Source organism: Dermacentor silvarum, chromosome 10 (assembly GCF_013339745.2).
Source record: "Dermacentor silvarum isolate Dsil-2018 chromosome 10, BIME_Dsil_1.4, whole genome shotgun sequence".
Taxonomy (NCBI): domain Eukaryota; kingdom Metazoa; phylum Arthropoda; class Arachnida; order Ixodida; family Ixodidae; genus Dermacentor; species Dermacentor silvarum.
The window spans coordinates 646,313-666,483 of record NC_051163.1 but is presented as its reverse complement, the minus strand read 5'-3'; the positions used below and the strand labels follow the sequence as shown (position 1 = coordinate 666,483).

General features: G+C 44.4%; 1 protein-coding gene across 1 annotated transcript in view; it reads left to right on the top strand.

The window, feature by feature from the left end:
- Positions 1-20,171, top strand: part of LOC119431274 (prolyl 4-hydroxylase subunit alpha-2-like) — a 58,901-nt gene that overhangs the window by 29,024 nt on the left and 9,706 nt on the right. The window contains exons 8-9 of the mRNA XM_037698743.2: positions 609-785; positions 4,411-4,485. Coding sequence (XP_037554671.1) covers positions 609-785; positions 4,411-4,485 — 252 coding nt within the window. The remainder of the gene's footprint in view (positions 1-608; positions 786-4,410; positions 4,486-20,171) is intronic.

Below are 20,171 nucleotides of genomic sequence, written 5' to 3'. Positions count from 1 at the left end.
GCACCAGGTTCCTTCGCAGCTTTTCTAAAACTGCTCATCTCAACTGCAAACATTGCTGTATCATAAGAAGCCGCTATACTATGTTCTATAGCAAGCACCCAATCTTATTTTAATCCTTTGAATAGAGGGAAGCAATGTGTCAGAAATTAGGTGATCCTTCGCAGATTTATGCCAGTAAGATCAACTTTTACATCCAGAACAGCATAGATGTACGAATTCTCACCCTCCTCGGAAGAACTGAGCGTCTATTTGTTGGCGGTTCTTACGACGTATCGTGAATGACACCCCGGGGTTACCATTCTAGTTATCGTCAACTTTCGCCATATTGTCAAATTCTATAGTGGCGGCATCTTGAGCCAATCGGAGAAGCCGTAGCAGGCCTTTGGCACAACCATAGCTGAGCAAATTGAAAATTCGACAATATGGCTGAATTCAGCAAGCACCTGGGTAGAGTGCCCCTGGTTACACGGCCGCTTCGGGACTCCCACTCAGGCGGCGTTGCCTGGACAACGGCGCCTGAGTACGGCGTTGCCTCTGTACCTTCACGACCGCCCGAAAATCCTTACGGATTCTCACAGAGCTGTGAAATCGGGTTTTTTCCTGCGCAGCTGGCCCGTGCTACAGTCCGCGAGACGACCCAGAACACGGTGTCCCACGGCCGCATCAGTCAGGTGGCGTGGGTGAACCCAGAGACCGACCCGCTGCTGAAAAAGGTCAACGAACGGGTGGCCATGCTCACCGGACTGTCCACAGACTACGATCGCGGAGACTCCGAGATAATACAGGTGAGCATTCATTGAAAAAAAAATCACTTTCCCACGTGTGTGTGAATCCGAGCAACTTGTATACATCAAAGGCAGCGAGACTGAATAAGAAAGTTCTCACACCATTCGGAAGTCCTAAGCGTTTCGTTTGTCGCGGCTTATCTACACAAGGCTTTGAAAACATTTCGCCATGTCAGGTATTTTTTCCGGGCCTCTTATCTCTATATCTGGGCTTAGTACTTCTATATACACTGCACTATATCCGACGTGTGTTCCTGCATGCTGTACCGGCCGTATACAGGGTGTTTCAGCGAACACTTTCAAAAATTTTGGAAGGTTTTCTTTGTGTATCCGAGTACGTTTGTTGGGAAACGCCGCGTGGGCCGGGCTTTGATTAAGCAAGGTTGAAAATTGGTTATTGATGTCGTCGTAATTTTCGTATTCGCATGATAATTTTGATCATGATGCTAACTGTTAGAATAAACGGCGAAATTTTCTGCGGTTTTAAACGCTAACGAACAGTCATACGTTTTCATAACCACGCGTTTATGGACCGGAAGGAACAGAGCTTTTTACTTGCATTTATTTTTGCTGCTTCGCTGTCTAAAGGAAAAAAATCACAGCATATCCACGGGGTGAATGATGATGAGTGGGCGAAGCTCCGGAGGGAATCATCGGATCTCCCGCTTAAGGGGACGCTAGCACAAACGCGTTAGAAAGGTGCAGTACTCTCTAGTAAGGGGGAGCGGCCACAGCGTCTTACGCAGCCATTTACACATGCCGGAACGTGCACCGCGTTTGCCGACGCCATCACATGACTGCCGAGAGAGTATACCCCCCGTATTCATAAACGCTCCTCGACTTGAACTTGACTTGCCACCGCTTTGGGCAGCGCGTTTGAAACGCGTTGAAGGTAAGGCGGAGAGGCCACAGCGTCTTACACCAGCTTCTTACACGGGCCGTAACGCGCTAGCACAAACGCGTTAGAAACGCGCTAGAAACGCGGCCTTTCGTTAATGTTGGGTATTTATTGCCATCGTGGTGCATGTGTCCATGTCCGCTTCGTGGCGTAGTGGGATAACGCCGCGCGCTCGGAAGCGAGGGGTCCCTGGTTCGATTCCGCGCTACGGACACAACTTCGGAATTTTTTTTCTTCTCATTTTTCTCAGACTGGTTACACACTACTACTAGGACGACGACGACGGGGACGAACGGGTGCCGCTATAAGGAGCTTCGCCCCTAAAACTTCACTCGGCCGTGAAGCTTAGCTCTGTAATATTTGCCCTGGTCAATGACTTCGGACACGTTGATGCCAACGACTCTGTGGGCGTATAGACGCGCCAGCCTAACCATGCGTTCCTCAGACATTGTAGAGAGCAAGTAGTCTTTAGGGGCGAAGCTCCTTAGGGTGTGGGTCGTTCCCTCCTCTGTAGTAGTAGTAGTAGTATGTAGCCACCTCTAGATTATGAATTGCTCAATAGATGGCGTTGTGTGTCCGTATATGTATGCATATGTATAGTATAACTGGAAGCCGACTTCCGCGTCCGTTTCCCATTCCGGTTCCGCTTCCGGTTCCACTTCCGTTTCCACTTCCGTTTCCGCTTCCGGTTCCAGAAGCCAGCTTCCGGCTTCCGGAGAACGCTTCCGGCGTTTTTCTTTCTCGTCCGTAGCTAGGGGCGCTGCATTGCACAAGGGCGTTCGTTCCCGACGCGCGCTTTCTTTATCTCTCGTCCGTAGCTGTGGTTTACCCGAATGATCCCCCGGAGCTTCGCCCCACTCATCATCATTCACCCCGTGGATATGCTGTGATTTTTTTTAGTAATATCATGTTAAAAAATATTCTTTTTGCGCTAGCTGGCAGTGGCCAATGGAAGGATGACTAGAATCTGCAGCAGTTTGTACACATTTACATAAAACCTGCAGTCGCAATGAGAGAGGGCATCTATTCCGGTGCTAAAACCTAAAGACACTCCAATGCGATGTCGTTGGCATCCTTGTTTAGGTACCTTGCACAAACAGTATAAGCTGTTCGATTCCAGCAATATCTGTCGCTTCGTCAGCAAGTATGGAGAAGCAGCCTCCAGCGTTTACTTTTGCATCTAGATTTTCTTTGACAATTTCACCACAAGTTTCTATAATTTTTTTGTACATCTGGTCCTAAATACGAGGCATTACTGGGGCACCTTTCCAAATGGTTCTTCAGATATGTATCTCGACAATCAGCTCGCATGCAAAGAAGCGCTCTGACAATAACAGTATCTTTATTCGGAGGCTTTGCTTAAATCCATAGGGCCACTGTCCCTAAAGGCACCCTGCGCTAAACCTTTGCAGAGTAAACATCAGTACTAGAACATACAACCTAGTGAGTGGGCGAAGCAAAGCTGGAGAGACGCTGTGTACATTGGCCGTGACACTTCTGATTGGTTATCCCGAGGCAAGACTGTCCGAGTAGTGAAGACGTCGAAAGTGCGCATGCGCAGGGCATAACACTCAAAACGAGTGACGAAAAGCGACCGCTGTTGTATGGAATGGCGTATGATTTTCATCACTTCTCTAGCGGTCGCTGTCGGCGACGCTGGGGTGAAAAATGTGAACGTCGTAGCGCCTGAACTGTGCAGGGTGCCCATGGCTACGGAGAGTCAAACCATGTCGCCCGCAAAAAAAGAACTGCCTCAAAATAAGCCGTTAACTTTCTTCTGTTTTCTCTTATTTTACTTTGCCTGCCCTGGTCCAGCTGATCGATCACATTGGGCGCGTTTCCTGAAAATGTTTGGAGAAAATTATCAGCTGCCAGCTGACATTCACGGTGATACTGAGTATTTTCGAGTGTGTGGAAGATTGCGAGCGCGTGCTTCCATTTCTGGAACGGCTTGGACACGAGGGCACCAGTGCGCGCATGTTGGCCCGAGTTTATAAGAACATTAAACCCATAAAGTTCCAGAATTGAAAGTCTAAAGCACACCCTTGGAAATCCCAGTGCACCTTTCGCGTCAAAGTTTGAGAACTTTATGCCCATAAAGTTTCGGAATTGAAATCCATGCGCTCCGTAGATTCCGCAGCCGCTGCGAGATGCCGCAACACGCCCGCTCGCTATCGAAAAGCCCTCGAAAGTTTGTGCTCGGATGGGGCTCCTTGCGTTACGTGACTTCAGGTGCAAGGGCGCTGCCACGAAATCCAGCCCGAGTTCGCAATGTTCGTGCCGAAATGTCTTTTCCAGCGTGAAAAATACATTGTACACAAAATTCAGAATGATTTGCGGCGTCGGTGGTTGTTATGGTTGGCGGTGCATGCAAGCACAAAAAAATCTCGGGAGGGGCTGAAGCCCCATCAGCACCCCCCCCCCCTCTAGCTACGCCCTTGGTTACGGACTATAAGCTAATTAGCTAAAAACTAAATTAGGAAATTTTTGTTAATTATACAATTATTCATCTCAAGTTTTTCTTGCAAGTAATGCCCGCCTCTTCGAGTAGGCCAGCTCATGAAATAGAATTGTGCTATCTGCCAGAGCCAATTTTTCAAAGTGCTCGCTGAAGCACCCTGTATATCCTTTCAAACTTCGCAATCTGTGCGTTCTGCTTCGCTCGCCTCGCGTTCTCAACCTTGCATTTCTTTTGTTTTCTTTGCGCACGCTCTTCGCGACGAACAGTACAACTCCTACGGACCCGGAGGCCACTACGAACCGCACCATGACTATCTACTGGAGGGACTCACGGAGGAGCAGGTATGTTGGGCATCACCACGGAGGCGTTCGATATGCGTGCTCAAAATGATGAAAGTTACAGTGAAAGTTACGCTTAAGCATTAACACGAAAACAACTGCCGTATCGCAGAATAAAAAAGAAAAATTTAAGCATTTTGTATCGTTACCGATACCGCCTGCCACCAAATGTACCTGTGCATTGTCTGGTGCGCAAGCGTAGGGCTTACCGCGCGTGCGCAGTTCAGACGAAGTGGCTGCAGCAACTGTAATGGTAGCACGGCAACGTTACGCAATAACATTCTTTATGTTGTTCGTTTAACACACTCGGTTTTTTTAACCACCCTAATCGCTTCCCTACCAGTAGGGAAACAATTAGGATGTTTCTGACTGAGAACATGACATAAGCCATATTTTTAAATATAATTATAGGGTCTAACATGCCAGAAGCGCGATTTCACTATGGCGCAGGGCGTAGTGGGACCTCGGAATTCATTTTGACCCACTGGCGTTCTTAACGTGCACCTAAATCTGAGTACACGAGCGTTCTTGCATTTCGCTTCCAGCGAAACGCGGCCGCCGCGGCAGGAATCCAACCCGCGACCTCGAGCTTATCAACGAGACGCCGTAGCCACTGGACTACCGCAGTGGGTGACCAACAATAATCAAATATATGATTGTAGACATGATACATTAAGGGAGGCATACTTTGGCCGTCTAAGCCCAGAGGGCATACCCGAGGCCGTATGCCCGGCGTCGTTCAAAGAATTTCAGGTTTTTTTTGCCGTACATTACACTGGAATGCTTTGCATGGCCTTCAACGCCTAATGCCCAGCTGCTTGTATATCGTAAACTCCGAAATCTCTCAGAGTTTTACGATTTGAAGAATTTTTCGAACTTTAAGAACTCAGGAAAGTTCTCGGTCAGGCGATAGCGATGCTCTACGCCAGAAAAAGCGCACTATCTATAAACCGTGCATGCGGCTGGTGAGCCGGTTTCATAAATCCGCAAAATGTATGGGTCTAGATACTGTGCGGTCATAGAGTAACTTAAAAATCACCATCGAGAGGCATATATAGGAAACGATAGTAGTGTTAAGAATTGCAGGCTTTCTATGTGCCCAGGCTGGTTAATCTACGAGTCTTCTCAAGAAGAATAAATAAACTTCATTTAAAGAGCCGCCACTTTGCTTTTAGTGGCCTCAGGTTTCGGCTCGAAGTCCTTGGACTCGGGCGGCATCTTTTGAAACATTCGACGCGGTGTGCAGCAAGTTCCTGCAACATTCTGGCGGAAATTATCTGAAATTTATACCTGAGGTGGTTGACCGTCTGTGTGCATGGCCATAAGCTAATGAAGTGAAGGCTGTATTATTTTCCATTGAAGCGTGGCTCGGCCCCAGGGCCGGACGTTTTCCCTGAACCTTTTGGGCAGCTATTGGTGCCACTTTCCCTTCTCTTATTTGCCACATGCTTTGAGAACTTTGATTTCCCGGTTAGTTTTCGCGATGGGCGCATTGTGCTTATACCCAAGCACGATCCATCATCAGATTGTCCAGAGGAATGGAGGCCAATCACTCTTCTCAACGTTGACTACAATTCCTTTACAGCTGTTGCCACAATACGCTTGGGAAGCCCGATGTCTTCCTTAATAGGACGCCATCAGGCATGCTCGATCCCTGGCAAAGATTTACATAGTCTCTCGTCCGTTACGCGTGAAAGAACGACGTATACGCTGACAAGATCAGCGCATGGTCTCTTGGTTTCACTAGACCAAGAGAGGGCATTCGATCGCCTTGAAGATAGCGACATATTTAGCGTACTGACAGCGTTCGGCTTTTCATCAAATTTTGTTAAGCTTCTTAGGTATGCCTATTGAAATACTAGAAGTACATTGTTGCTTGAATGACGTAAAAGCGCATCATTTCCCGTTACTCGTGGTTTTCGTCCGCAGTACTCTTTATGCTCAACCTTGAGCCATTTCTGCGCTCGGTACTGAGAGACCCTTTCGTGGGCAGCCTCCCACTGCCTGGTAGCGGTGTTGTAAAGGCGACAGCCTTCGCCGGTGACATCACATTGTATCTCGGGAACGAAGACAGCTCATCCCGTGGGCTTCGAATTTTCACTGAGTGCGGAAATACTACAGGTTCCGCACTTAGTTTTTAAAAATGCACTTACTGGTTCATCGATTCCCCACAGACACGGTTAAGTCCCATTTTCCTTCTCCAAAAGAGCGATTCTTTTCGTATTTTAGGCATTGATTACATCTACATTGGCATATCAGCATCTGAGTGGTTTTGAATTTTTGAAAATGTAAGACCAAATATTGAGGATTCTCAAGGGTATGATTTACCCCTATTAGAAAGACGTCAAGCAGCTCAGTCTATATTTTGCGGCCGTATTTGGCACATTTGTCACGTTGTATAGTCGTCATTACCAGTTACTAGGTCGTTGCAGTTCCGTCTTGGTTCCTTCATCTGGTCGGGCAGCACAGAAGTAGACTGTTGCGCGACGCTTGTGCAACCGCGCTCTCCTGATGGGCTCGCGTTCCCATCCGTCTCTGTTCGGTGCCATCTGCTCGCTCTGCGATTTCTGCTCCGCCTGTTGGAGCGTGATCAGTGTCCCGGACGGGAACTCGCCTGCTATTTCCTGGGCACAAAGATTCGCTACCTGTTGCCGCACGTACGCCTAAATATCGGGCCACAAGTAATGAATGCACCAGCGTTGTACTCTGCGACAGTGGCATTTTATCGCCACGTACAAGAGGTCCGTCCTGATGTAAACGTCCACAAAAACCATGTCGGGGTTACAATGGCAGCCATACTGCTTACTCTTGTTGCTCCAACACGCCGCGCGCGTCTCCAAATAATGTGTCGTGGGCTGCGATAACGGCTTCCTTTCTGCCAGGTCATCTACGCGACTTCATGTGGCATCTAGGGTGGCAAGCGTTCCCAGCGCGTGACAGACTAGAGCGGTTGGGCATGGCACCATATTCGCTGTGTCCCAATTGACCAATTCAAGAATCCAACAAGCACGTGCTGCCGCATTGCGTCGTTGCTGTAGGAAATTTTGGAGGGATGTGCATGCTGGTTTCCGTAGCCTTGCAGTTAACCGCTTTATCACATCGGGTCGCTGCTGAAGTGGCCGCTTCGCGCAAGTTTTAATCGCTGCGGGGGCCTTTTGCCTCTGGCGTAACCAGGGAGAGGCAGTTGCCGCGGGACACTGTCACGGCGCTCTGTTTCAACTTCTGGAGAGGCTCTAATCTGAGCTACTACAGTCTCTGTCAGAGGAGTTGTTCTTCTTTGGGGAAGAGGCGCTCCGTCGACAGTATTCAAGCCGTTTCCTGTCGATGGCTGATTGACACATAAGCCTTGATTTTCGATCAGCCTCGTTCTTGTAGCCAGGCCATCAAAATGATTAATTGAATGTACCTAGTATGTACCTGCCCGTGATTTCCGTGTTTACGTGCTCTCGTATGCATGAAAATGTTTCAATTGCACGTCTCCTAGAATCGCTACGTAATTATAACTAAAGTGCCTCTGTCACATGATCACATCACCATCGTATATAGCCTTCATGTACTTACATACATTCAGCATAACATTACATATATTGTGACAATTGGTTTACGTGTAACTGTGTGTTTCTATTGGTCTAAATGGTGACATGTTAGTGAGGCCATGCGGACGCGGCATTTCTGTGAAATCCTGCCGTGTATACACTGTTCAGTACTTTGTATATGTAATCGTCCTGGTGTTTCGTGAAGGGAGAGGGCATCTCCGCGACGCCACGTCACCCTCGCTCTCGGTCTCAGAAGCCTGTGTTATCCGCACGTTCCTTGTCAGCGCAAGCCCTCGCCTTCGTTCTAATTGCGCGTCACTAAGGCCAAATCAAAACGCGCCAAGCCTCTCAACGCGCTCGCTTGCCGCGATGAGTTCATAACTCGAAGCACCGCTCAGCGGCGTTCAATTGCACATTAATGCTTTCGCATTAACAACTTATAAGAAGTGCTTAGGTGTGCTCGGATGTTTTTAATTTTGATTATTGCAATGAGCAACTTGCCAATTACTACAAACTACCATTTGCAATTTTCCTAATTCCCTGCTTGTAAAGCACAGAATATATGAAAGTATTGGGCGGCATTCTAAAATTTTTCGGAACCTTAGCGAAACATTCCGCTTTACCCGCATCGCCTATAGGGAAGAGACTAAGAAGGATCCACGACTCAAATCACGGCTGCCTGTTTCAATGGTTCACTACAGGCAGCGGATGGGTTCTCGCTTGTCACGAACAGCACACTGATCGTCGGTTCAAGCTATTTTGACAAAGACAACGACGCAATGCTTCCAGGGTTCTTTAGTATATAAAGTTAAAGGCAAGCTGCATAAGAGAGAAGATTGTAGAGTAGATTATAGGGGTCAGGAACCGCACTAAATCGGTGATTTCAATTCGCTGGGAACCCCAGGCGCGTTATAGGCAACACTTATACGACACCTGCCAGATCTAAGATAAGATAAACGAGGCCGTCGTTCCCTATGCAAATTACTGCAATAGAATATTCTGGAGGGTGCTACAAGGCACCCCACGACTACCTGCTCGAAAGAATCACGGAAAAGCAGGTCGGAAATGTTGCGCAGTTGTACGTGCTCGATGCGATCAGTTACGGAAAGCTAGCGCATATGGAGTACAGCCACGATGTATTTACTGCGATATAGTAAAAAAAAGAAAAAAGAGGAAGAAAAGAAAATGAGGAGTGGATACGCGAAACCAGAAAACGACAGGAATTCTTTGCAAATGGAGACAGAGAAAAACACTTCTCTAGAGATTTCGACATCCGCTGCCACGATTTGCAATCTCGTGCAATAAAATTCATGATTATTTTAAATCCAGATAGCGTGAAATTAAGTGATGTGCAGTCAATTAGCACGTCTCTTGTACCCGGACGCGGACGTATTAGAGAAATAGCATGGCTAAATATAGAAGCTATTTTTCTCCAGCCCACCTGCGCTCTTCTCTTTCTTCCTGCTGCACAATTCAATTTCATTTTACTGCTTTTTCAGTAGTGGCACATGTATATTGAAGTGCAACTATACTAGACAGAAAAATATATTTATTCCTCTCAGGTCATTTAGTTGTCATATATATATAGTCGCGTTGCTCTAACCACGTTGCATAGTTAGTGCCATAATTAGCCTGATCGTTATTGTTCATTGGATTCACAACTGGCCTTGGGATATAGGTCCAATCTGTTTTGTAAACACTAGAAAACTTTGTCTAGCTCAATAAACTAAAACAAGAATGCTAAACTCGGAGAAGAATGGACCCTTAAAAATGTGGCTTCATACAGGTATGGGTAAAAGTACCAGCTGCGATATACTCAATAATGGAATTCTATAGTCTTACCTTGCAGCTTACGTTTTGAAACGCTTGCATGAGCCTGTCGTTATATCACCGGAAGTACATCTTCATCCAAAAATGACAATGTGCTAAAATGTTGTGGGGTGGCCTAACGCAACAGTGCAGAATACGGTGGTGAACTCGCGGAATTGTTTCCATGTAGAGGACACTGTCGTTCTCTCATTTATAAACGCGCTTTCTTATTTCTGTCTTTCTCTGCCCTTATTTTTCACTCAGCCTTAGAGCCCCAATTGTCCAGCCCTCAGAACTACTTATTCAAATATTGTTCCTCTGAAAGAGATCAACAGAGTAGAAAAAATTATTGTTCTATACTGGTGTTTTTACCTCAGCAAAACAACACACACACGCACGCAGGTATGTGTGTGTAACGCTTATCTAAAAAAGTGCAACAGACATTTTGACAGTTCTCTACTAATCCGTAAGGATTTTTTGGCTCGGCTGCTACTTCGTTTTTGCTTACCTATTTTGCTAGCTTATGCATGTCTACCCATCGCTATCAATCATTTACTATTACAATATAATAACGATTACATGTGTTAATTTGACCAATTATGCATTTATTTTGCAGATATAACGCGTCACGAGACGGACAGATTGTGCTGAGATACTCGCCAAAGAATGCTTACGCATTACTGTAGGACTTAAGGAAACTAAGGAAATGGAAGAAAGTCTTTAATGTCATTTTTACTTGAACCGGGTGAGATGTAAACTCAGGCCAAAGCAACTTTCACTCTCATGAATGTAATGTGGCTCACACAGACATCTGCCTACCACGCTGCGGTCCATGGTTCAAATCTCGGTCAGAAGTATTTTTTCTTATGCTACCAATCATCTACTACTACACTTTTAAAACTATTACATTTATTAACTTGATCAATTATTCATTTATTTTCCAGAGATAAGGTGTCACGGGACAGACCGATTGTGCAGGGGTACTCGGCAAACAATTATAACGTACGCTACGGTCCATGGTTCGAATCCCGGTCAGAAGTACTTTTTTTATAACACTACCAATAATCTACTATTACACTATTAAAACCATTGCACGTGTTAACTTGACCAATCATGCATTTATTTACAGCTTTAAGCCATCACGGGACCGATAGATTTTACTGAGGTATTCGCCAAAGAATGCTTCCTCATTAAAACGGCGTCGCCAACAGCCGACTAATCAGAAACAAGACCGGCTTTTCTAACAGGTCTGCGAGTACACCTGCGGTCCCGGAAATCGAAATCCAAGTTCCACACTCGCAAGAAATACGTGTGAATAATCATGGAGCTTTTCAGTGGCTTTGCGGACAGAACGTGGTATCAATCAATAAATCGCCGAGTGCGAGTGACCGTAATTTAGAAAGAAAGAAAGAAAGAAAGAAAGAAAAAGAAAGAAAGGTCGGCCAGTGGTTTATTGCGGACCGGTGTCCGAATTATTTATCCAAGCAGAGAGTGGCACAGAGACTGGCCCTGTCAAGCAGGATCATTTCTCCACAATGTCGGCAGACTTAAGGAAAGAGAGAGAGAGAGAAAGAAAAACAGCCGTTTCAAAAACTTAAACAGGTCAGTTTCGCTATTCTTACAGAGCGATCAACTTTGCCGTAATGGAGACATATCAGGCTGTCACGATTGCGTTCGTGACGGCGTACCGATTGGAATCTGTGCTCAAGGTGCAAGTAAAAGGAAGCAAGACCGATCAGAACGTGGATGCCGCTTCAAAATGAGAGCGTTCCTTTCTTTACTTTTTTGAAAGTTGACAAGCGCACTAGCTTAATCACTTCGCGCCATAGCACCGTTACAACGATAACGGCAGGTGGAATCCAGATCTGAGAACGATAAACCGCCCTAGACTGGGCGAAGCAAGAATTATAGCGATAAGCATCATCACTGCGGATGAAGTGCATGTCATTTCCAGTGCAGTTCGCTTAGTTAAGTTTAGTTCAATGTACTCTCTGCGGTTCCACTATATTACAGGCAATTTCTTCGTCATTGCGCAATTCCTAGTTTGTTTTTTTGAGCACAACTGGTTGAAACATTCAAGTTTTCGACACCCCTTCTATGCGTTGCTCGCGGCAAAGACACTTCTAAATTTCCTAACAGCCACAGAAACTCGGCGAGTCAATGTAAACAGCTTTTAATACGAGTGCTTGTTTCGGCACAATGCAGATGCGAGTTCGTATACACCGAATGTCGCTTAAGTTTTAACCAGTTTTCATCTGGAAAACACGTTAATTCAATCATACAGACTTTACAACTCCTTTAAATCTACAACCTCTACGACCTCATTTAAAGTTCGCGCAATTGCAGCGAAACTTTGTACCGGGTATAAAAGCTCCGTCCATGGCATTAGGCGCAGAGCAACCTCCATGCAAAATTTGGCTTCTGCGATACAAGTGGATACGTTTGCATTAGCTTCGCATTATTCGACGTTTTTGATACCGAGAACTCAAGAAAAAAAAGAAAGGCCACCGTTACTGCTCGCCGGAAATGACGTGAAACCACACGGCTGAAAAAAAAAAAAAAAAAACGTCCGCCTGTGCGCTTGCAGGCCTTATATATGGTCGAATAATAGGAACCCAACAAAGGTGGTTTTCGTATCCCACCTGCAGCCAGTTAATTTTTAATACACTTTCATTTTCATTTATTTTTAATTTCTTTACCTTCTTGAAGAACTACAGTGAATTTCTCCTATGCTGTCCTTCGATCGTGTCATTGTTTTGTGGCGTCCTATGATATGAGTAATAAAAATTAAGCCGCGCAGTTTCTTTCTTCTCGTTCATATATACACGAGTAGTTTCGGTCATGGCACGACCAAAACACAAGGGATAAAAAAGTTGTTCTTTCGCACGCGTCACCGCTTTTCCCTCCGTTAATATGCGTGAGACCCACTACGGTTCATTCGATTATATATATATATATATATATATATATATATATATACGTGTGTGTGTGTGAAAGTTCCAAAACTACACATAGAATACCACTCTCAAGACTGTTGTTTTCATGAGTTTACGACGACGCCTCCCGTTGTGCCATCATAGTATAATGTCTATATGTATGTACACTATATCGCCAAATTGAAATTTCATTGCGGTTGACCTCTTAAGCTATGCCACCTATTGCTTTCCATATCTCGTGGAATGCGCAAAGGGGGAATTTCATTTTTTCAAGACTAATACAGATATATTATCTTCTTTTCTATTTTTGCTTTCTTTTTACTTTGAGCTGCCCCTCGAGAACGTCACATGCTCAGCGCAGTTGAGATGCCGCAGCACCATCTCCTTGCAAGAAAGTAAGAAGAAATAAAAGAATAATACTGGGAAGACGAGAGAACGAACTGAGACGCGAGTGCACCGAGTGAAAGCGGCGGCCCCGTCATTGTTAATGTTTCTTATGGCCATTGCTTTTCTGCGTCATTGACGCCAAACGTGAATGCGCGCTCTGTGGAGTGAGTTCTTCGTTTTTCACTTCTGTATTCCAAACTGCGTCTGCATGAAGCTAACGCGCTTTTATGTGTGCCTTTGAAATGCGAAATGATTTCTACGCCTACCCAATGCGAAAACCCGTTCGTCCGTTCGTCCGTCCGTCAGTCAGTCCGTCCGTCACGTAAGACGATCGCTTTCAAGATAGGGCCCGCGCGTCTCGCTTCAACGCGAACTAAGCGGCGAGAACACAATGCACACGAAGCTGTCAGAACTCGCAGCACTCTGTCCCCAACGCAGATCATTTTTAAGATATAGGGCCCGCGCTGCCGCGCCATACACAGCCGCCGCGGGAGTACGGTTGGTCAGGATTCATAATGGTTAGACGGGGATGAATAGGCGCTAAAGAGCGACAACGGCTTATAATGATCGGAACGTCACCAGCGCACCTGGCGCCGCTACCTGCAGTATTTGCTTGCGTCATCAATTCACCTTGCACCGCGCTATCCGTAGCAGTTCGCGTCACCGCAGTTCTCCCGTCCATGCCGGTCCGATCAAGTTTCAGATCATTAATAATGACACCGGGCAGAGTGGAGATGAGCAAGTGGCGCAATGCATAGGCATACTTACACAACTCTCAGAGAAGATTCTGTGTGGATTTTTTTACAGCGAAGCTCATTATAGCTAGGGTTCCGTGGATTTTTCACGTGCGTCAACTAAAACTCAGATCTACGCTCACGCCGTCCTCTTTTTGTCGTCTTTCCAAGCGCTTGCGTGCCTACCCTTACAAAAATTTTTGTAGAAAGTCTATATAAAGTGTATAGACATCTGTCTATGAAGTCAACAGACTTTTTGTAGACATTTCTTTAGACTAGTCTACAGACCGTCTATGGACTTATGGTCATACACTAATTGTAGACTAGTCTACAAAATGTCTGAGTCTATAGACTGACTATAGACTGTCTATAGATCAATGAATTTTCACTTTTGTAGACAAATGTCTGTAGAATGTCTATAGACAAAAGTCTATAGGCTTATATAGTTCTGCTTTTGTAGAAATAAGTCTATAAAATGACTATAGACAGATGTCTATAGACTATCTATAGACTATTCCTATAGCCCAGTCTATAGACAGTCTATGGACTTATGGCCATACACTTTTTTTAGACCAGTCTACAAAATGTCTGAGTCTATAGACTGACTATAGACGGTCTATAGATCAATGAAAATTCACTTTTGTAAACAAATGTCTGCAGAATGTCTATAGACAAAAGTCTATAGGCTCATTTAGTTCTACTTTTGTACACGTGTCTATAAAATATCTACAAACGTCTATAGACTATCTATAGACTATTACTATAGACCAGTCTATAGACAGTCTATGGACTTATGGCCTTACACTTTTTGTAGAATGTGGTAGTCTACCTACAGAGAGTTCCTGTAGATCAGTCTATAGCTAATCCATAGACTTCAGCCTTACAATTTTACAGGGTGTCCCAGCTAACTTAAATTTACTGAAGCTGTTCAATGAAAAATAATATTAAGAAAAGACGGTGCAATAAGATTCGATTTTAAGACCTATGGCGTGCATTCGGCCGTGAATTCAGAGGTCTGACCTTCAGGTCTTTTTATGATCATATATCTTGCACCGTGTTGTTTTTAACCTTTCATTTTCGTTGACCAGCTTGGCTAAAATTACTGGGACACCATATATACTAGATAATACACCACATTTTTCTAACTATGTTTCGGCAGGCAATGTTATTCCATAAACACTCGCTGCTGGGGTTTGCTAATAAGCAGATTATTGGAAATGTCTATAAAAATTTATTGTGTCCAGTATGCTAATGGGAACATACATAGGGAACTGTACATAGAAAAGCATGCATGCAGATGGAAGCAGTCAAAAATCTAAAATGTATGCAGCCGTGAATCATTATGTAAAGCTGCATGAGCATTTGTGTAATTGCACATTGAAGAAAGTTTAGTCGCATGCAATGCATTCGCTTGAATGAAATCTATCTACAAGGTAGTTAAAATTTTTGTTTACATATGGTGGCAACAAAATTTTGAACGTATATTATGCATGTGCACCTGTTGCTTACCATCTGCATTTATGCATTCATGTTAATAGATTAATAATGATCCTGAACCAGCTGTACTCTCATATGTAGCAGAAAGAAATATTTCAAGCAATTCCACTAGTGCAGACTCATGTAGTGCAAAAAAGAAAACAAGTGCACCGATATTGAATTAAATGTTTTTATTGAACGATATAATACATTAATTTATTAAAATGCATGTCTTATGCTATCATCAAAAGAGAATATTTACATATTTAAAGCTGCTTCCCCTTGGCAAGCACGGTTGCCAGGCTGGCCTTGACCTTCGTGTCAGCCGTTCCGAAGGTGCTGCAGGTGCATGCTGCAAATATGTAGATACAACAATGTGAGGCAAAAATAACAAATGTGTATTCTTTGTACGTTCATAAAGCAGCTTAATATATTCGCTCAAACCACTTAAGACAATCCTTATTATGGTTTAACTATGCCTAATGGCTGCTTGTCAATACAAAACAGTACCATCGCATAATGTTTCACTCTACCGTATGATGAACAATTAAACTGTTACAATTGCTGCTGGCGCCAGCAACAGTATGTTACATTTTATGACAAGCCCATATGACACATTAATGTACTTAATTAACCCAAATGATCTCTATATTAATTGCTGAAACTGGGCTACACAGTTGGACTGTTTACATTTTTGGCTGGTAATTAAATATACCCGTGCGGAATAATATGCTCAAATGAGTGACTGGAGTATTGAACGTATCATGACAAAGATTGTCATTTATTTTCCTTAATACACATTTAAATGTCTTTCTTATACTCTTAACTGATACATCATTGGCCATAACTTCAATAGAAGGCAGATGGATTGATTGTGTTGATATGGTCACTTAGTTTCCTATAGATAATCATATCTTTTGGGCATGCTGACACGGTTGCAAGTTAGGTATACCACATGTGCACCAGAAATACCCCGTGAGCACTTTCTGTGTTGTGGCACGACACATATGTACCTCCTGGGAAACAAAATTGAACTGTCATTACAATGAATGCTATCACAGTAAATAATTGAAGGCGCTCTATAACATAAGTATATTTTTCCAGAGTTTCGAGGTTCAGGACACTTAGGCAATGCAAAAAGATTGAGTAAGAAATGTCCCATGTCAGCATGCTTCACTTTCATTTCTTTTTCAGAAAATGATACTAATTTGTAATTTTTGGGGGGAGTTGAAATGCTTCAAAAATATGTTTAAGACAGCGATTCTCTGGAAACATTGTATGGAAATAACAAGACAGCATACCTATGTTGTCATTTTCAATTTCCCTGATGTTTTTCCAAGCTTTCCCTGGCTGTTTTCATGAAAATTCCCTGGCAGTCTATGACACCCGCTGTTTAGGGGCAATAAAAATATTGTGGTTTAATGCTTGCATAATTGTAATTATAAAGAATGACACGTCAGTCACTTGAAATGCACTATTAGATTCAGCTGAGTTGAATCACTTGTTTAATAAAGCTGACAAGGGCTTGGCGAAGTTCGTAATTCATGGCAACACGAGCACAGCACAGAAAATCTTCAAACTCTCCTCAAACCCAATGGCTTCAGTTTCAAACGTGTAAAGCGTGCTTCCCCGAGCCACTAATTTATTGTTCTCCAATTCTTTCGGTTAAGTTGCGAAGCTGCGATTGACTGAGCTTATCGCGAGTTTCGTGCTCTGAAAGCTTTTGCGGTTATATATGTATATTTATACTGGTTGCCAGGAGCCCCATAAGTACTCCGACTTTTGACTTACGAAAACGGCAGCACACGCTGCTGATGCATGACCCGCAAACACGGCCTTTCATCTGAGTACGCTAGCATTTATTCAACTGTACTATCGCGATGGAAAGAAACGCGAACAGCGGAGCGCGTGGCCGAAGCATAACTGAATGTATAGTGCGCGCCGTCCAGTCATCACCATTCACAGACGCGTATGTCCGGTTTGATTGCGCTGTGCGATGATGCACCCCCTATATTGCGATATTTTCTTTCTATTTTACTTCTCTTTTATTTGAAAACGACAAAAGGTGACGTCGCAGTAATGATGAGAGCGCAAACTGTACTAACAGAAACAAAAATATCGCAGTATAGGGGGTGCATCATCGCACAGAGCAATCAAACCGGACATGCGCGCATGTCCATGGTGATGACTGGACGGCGCGCACTATGCCTTCAGTTATGCTTCGGCCACGCGCTCCGCTGTTCGCGTTTCTTTCCATCGTGATGGTACGTCTCTTTTAGACAATTCGTCACTCTAGCACAATTTCGAGGTATATACATAAAGCGCTTTAGATGAGTTTTATTAGACAGGCAGCGCAGCGTTTATGGCCGCCGATCGAGCGCCACAAAACGAGACCTGCCCACAGTACACACAATCCGCTCTTATTTCTGCTCAGTATCCACGTTAAACATGGTGTATTTCCTTTTTCACGGACATTAAAAATGACGGTGAAATGAACAAGCGCCAGCGATCGCTTGCCGTTAAACATTCCCTATAGTAGAATCGAGAACCCGAGCGCGTTTACAAAGCAAACTCAAACCGACACTACGCCCGAGTCGCCTACATTACATGCAGCCGGTTCGCGCTACGAAATACGCTCACCTAGTCATGAGCTAGTGACGGAAAACATCTTCGCTAAAACTTACCGTTCAGTGTAGTTGACGTCTGATGCCACAAAGTCGAGACGAATACACAGACACCAAGGTTCAGGCAGCTCACCAGCAGCAACAAGCGTTGACTTGCCTCAGTTGCCTGGCGCAGCCGTTGAGAATTCAAATCGACGCGGAGAGATGGCGCGCTGCCGTTGCTGCCGCTGCGCATGCGCAGGCGCTGCGGCCGGCGACGGCGTACGTGCTCCGAGAAATCTGAGCGCCTTTGCCCGTTTCTCTTCTTTTTTTTTTTTTTTTTATTGTCGCTCTCTCTCTCTCTGCGTTCCATGCACGCGAAACCGGTTGCTTTAACTTCCATTTTTCAGTTCTTTCCATGGAAAAAGGAAATGCCTTGGCGCGCTGTATTACAAACGCTGTGGGCTATCGCATGGAGCAGGAGTGCACACTTGGATGAACGCAGTGTTTGTAAAAACCGTTAGCACGCACGTCAGGCGCTAGCATTATGGCCAGCGACGATGAGTAATGTAGTGCATTTCTAGCATAGCTTTCAACGTACCGCCAAATGGGATACCTAGCTGCGCACATGTTAGTGCAGTCTGTTCCGGTGATATGTCAAAGCAATCAATACACTAATGACGTACGCATATGCTCGGCCGCACATGCATATAGCGCCTGGAAAGGACTGGGTGGGCTCAGAGTATCAGCGCACATTGTAAGTGAACGAGAAGCTTTAATTAATTTATAGCGCGGGATATCAGTCTGCGAAAAACCACCCGATGTTAGTGATGCAGCCTAGATATGGGGAGAACCTAAAGAGTATCTGAGAATCAGACGACACATAAGGCGCACACCACATACACAACATCGGTTCATCGCACACTAGCAAATTCTGCGTTGTCAGCTGTACACATTACAAGTCTCTGTGCTGTTAGCATGATGCCTGTTTGTAATCCGCTTCTCGCTAAAACTGGCATTCATAAACTCGATTTACATGATTGGATCGGCATTTTGCTTTCTTTATTTTACTGCCGCAAAAGTAATGCTATGAAAAACAACTGTAAAGACTGTCTTGGGACTGTCTTGAGACTGCGGAGGTCATATAATGTGGTGAACAAATGCGGAAGTATATACACCATGTCTATAATAAACTCTACAAGAAGGCTTTAAAGAAATGTCAGCAGTATATTCAATCCCAGTGGCTTATATCAAACGTAGCTCCGTATTATCCGCCTGTAACTCCGCTTGGTTACAGCGTACACGGGTTGGGCCGAGTTTAACGACTCTTGTCCATAGACGGCAAGTAAACCTGAAGCAATAACACTTTTACAATATCGGCTGTCCTTTAGTTCATCTCACAGCATACCGCAATCGGTATACGGTCTGTTCGCTCGAGTTAACATGATCTTTGGTGATATCCCACCCTATAGACTTCACCGGGGGTGGGGGGGGGGGGGGATATAGGAAGCTATTAAAAATAATTTCAATCACATAGAAGTATATATGCCGCCTCCGTGTGGTTCGCAAGGAAAAATTATCGTTGGGGATGCATTCCCGACTAACTATAGGTGCCGGGCCCAGAGGTTACATGTTAACAACCAGTGCAATACTGGATGAAACTTGGCGAGCTAGCACACTCTTAAACACCTAATCATCTGGTAAAATAACAATTAAGGACTGCGTAATTCAATGACAGAGATGCCATGGTGACCTTTATTGGTTTTCTCTGTAGACATTCTATAAACTGGCAATCGGCTACAGAAATAGCAAACAGAAAAAAATTTGCATATAAACGGCGTATAGACCGCTAATATAGACAAAAAATACAATTTAACGACTTTTGTCAAGACTAAATTTATAGACGGGGAATAGATAAAAAAAGTAGACACCTTATCAACTTTCGCCTATAGAAAATCTATAAACCGGGCGTATACAAAATAATCAACACCTTATCGACTGTCGCCTATAGACAGTCCTTAGACACAGGATGAACAACAATAAATAGACACGCTATCGACTTTGGTCTCTACGTAGTCTATAGGGTGGAAGATCACAATAAGAAACAAACAACTTATCGACTTCTTTCTGTAGACCGACTATATAATGGCAGTAGACAAAAAGAAATAAAAATCTTATTAACTTTTGTGTATAGGCAGTCTATAGACA